At 32.1% G+C, this 2697-nt stretch overlaps 1 protein-coding gene across 1 annotated transcript in view; it reads right to left on the bottom strand.

Moving 5' to 3' along the window:
* LOC118738768 (ribonuclease P protein subunit p30-like) overlaps positions 1-256 on the bottom strand; it is a 22482-nt gene extending 22226 nt beyond the window's left edge. Inside the window, exon 1 of the mRNA XM_036469731.1 lies at positions 83-256. Coding sequence (XP_036325624.1) covers positions 83-173 — 91 coding nt within the window. The 5' untranslated portion in view covers positions 174-256. The remainder of the gene's footprint in view (positions 1-82) is intronic.
* Between the last annotated feature and the right edge of the window lie 2441 nt (positions 257-2697).

Raw genomic sequence — 2697 nt, 5'->3', positions numbered from 1 at the left:
CAATGGTTTTGTAGCCCACTAAAAACAAACAAAAAAAAAACGTTAGTTTTTACTTTCCCAATAACGAAAATAGATTTCTTACGTCTTAGGGCTTCTTTGACGATATCTTGCAAGATTTTTTCGTCCTGCTCATAAGGTATGCATAGATCGTAAAAACCTTCTGTTTTCTCCATTTTTAACTATAAAGCATAGTAAAGGCTGCATACTTAAGTAAAATGCGTTTATAAGTGTGTTTACAAATTGTAGCACTTTTCACGACAAATAGAGTTGCAAAACTATCGATTGTTCTATCGATTTTTTGTTTTTGGAGAAACGTCTCTGCCAAAATCGAATGACCATTTCGAAAAGAAACTATCGATAGTACGCTCGCATACATATGTACATACACACATGCATCTGAATAAATCGATACCATCAAGATATTACTCAAATCCATGATAAAAACATAACAGGTAAAACCATTGAGAGGCAGTCTGCCGTTTGCCAACAATATAATATTAAAATCAAAACTCAAACTCACACACACATTCTCATTTTCAATCTCAAACAACAACAATTGTGAACAATTTAATTTTTTTATTTTCAATTTTATATGATTTTAAAATGTTGGCAAACGTCAGAAAAAAATCATGGCCGACGAAATGAGAGAATGAATTTACCTTGTAATGTTTTTATCATGCTCAAATCAATACTTGTATCAAACAAGGTATCGATACCTACTCAGTATCGGAAAGGTATAGAGTACTTGTTCATTGCCTACGATTTTGCATTTTTTCAAAGTAATTGGCGCGTATTCATAGTCCAGCAACTAAGTCGAAACAAACAAAGTTGCAACTTAAATTTAAGTACCAACTTAAAATTTACCTCTATTCATAGTCGTATCTCAGACTTCTACTAAATAGTTTCCGACTTAATTTACGATATAGCAAAACGAATGTGAAAAATACAAATTACATTTTTATTAAATAATGTCAAGTTTGATCATTCGTTTATGTAATTTTTATTTTCATTGCATGATTATGCAAAAGAATAAGGTATCCTTTTCTTGTTAATTGTGTGAAATAGCCAGAACAACCGCGGTGATGTGAAGTCGATGTTTATCGAAAGCATGCTGTGAAACATACACTTACATACAGACTTAGTTGCAGCTGCAGCCGAAACTAAATTTTAAGTTGGTACTTAGCCAGAAAAGTCGAAACTAAGGCGACTATGAATAGCTTTAGTTGTGACTTAGAATAGTTTCGACTTAGTTGAGTACTAAATATGACTCTGAATATGCGCCATTGTATTGTTTTTCTTTTTAATATGCATTTTTACAAGATTATTTATCTTTTAATAATTTTTCAGAAAAAAATTTAAGACAACAATTATTTTTCTATAGTATTTGATTTCAAAAACAAAAAAATACATTTCTACAAGATTAATAGATAAAGTCTTTTCATATAAAATGTGTTTAACAAAATAACTCCTTTTTGGTTATATTTCCCAAAAACATCAACTTTTCCAAGTGTTTTCCTGAAAGGCGGTGTCGAGATTCTAATATAGTTGTATCTGTTTTTCAGAAAAGCCTCTCGCAAGGGACAGATGACCCAATAATCGTTATGTATAGACTCAGCGTTGCCGTTGGGAATTTTCAGAAATTCGAAAAAAGGGGTTCATTGACGAAAAAAGAGTCGCCATACTATTTTTTCTTTTCTTTACTAGTAAAAAATAAATTTGTTGAATTTAAAAAGAAAATAGTTGGACAAGCTTTTCACAAAACAAGGTTGCAAACATACACATAAATCGAGAAGAGTTACAATTCCCTTAAAAGTTTTAAGTGATTTTTACATACTTACAGGAGGAAATATTTTTTGATAGCATGGTTCTGTTAACATTTCCTAAAACAAATCTCTGAAAAGGGGCAAAGGTCGCACATAATTTTGGAAAAGGGTCAAAAAATCTAAATATTCAAAAAGTCGGGTCAAAGGGTATTGGCGCTCAAAAAGGGTCAAATTTACCCTTTAGTTGCGCAATGGCAACACTGTATAGACGGGCTTGCTTAGGCCCTGTCTCCACAGGAAAACACTGATGTCGTGATAACCATGGCACAAAATATATTTCCAATGGAGACCGCCTATTTCTCATGGGGTGCAATATATGTCAGCGGTTATTGCTTGACATCTATTGCAGGCAATTTGATAGTTTGACGGCCATATTTTCATTTGAAAGAAAGCGTGCTGGTGATAACATCGATGAAAATTTGATATTAAATCAAAATAAGAATATGTTCAAATTTGGATCATTTATGATTACGTTTTAGGAAATTATTCAGCATATTTTTTTAAGATTTAAATGTTTTTAAACACCGAAATTGAGAGAATATTATCTGGTGGCGTCATGTGGTGAATGCTTATTTCAAGACATCAACGTGCCCACACCATGGTTGCCATAATTCGTAACTTTCTACCAAAATTGGTAACTTTTAAACGTTTTGGTAACTTGGTAACTTTTATTTCATTTTGGTAACTTTTGCAACTAAACATCTATCTGCATTACTAGAAAGAAATGAATTAGGTTTTGAATGTGCGTAATTATAAAAACCCTTCGAGTTTCAGTGGCAGCACTACTGACACTTTTACAAAATTACTTCGATTAAATTAGTGTCATCTCATATTCGAATACTGGAAATATTTGAATTACAGTGGCAGCACCAAG

The sequence above is a fragment of the Rhagoletis pomonella genome, unplaced genomic scaffold, assembly GCF_013731165.1.
Source record: "Rhagoletis pomonella isolate Grant_MI unplaced genomic scaffold, Rhpom_1.0 Rhpom_scaffold_00005, whole genome shotgun sequence".
Classification (NCBI taxonomy): Eukaryota; Metazoa; Arthropoda; class Insecta; order Diptera; family Tephritidae; genus Rhagoletis; species Rhagoletis pomonella.
This window is presented reverse-complemented; position numbering and strand designations above follow the sequence as displayed.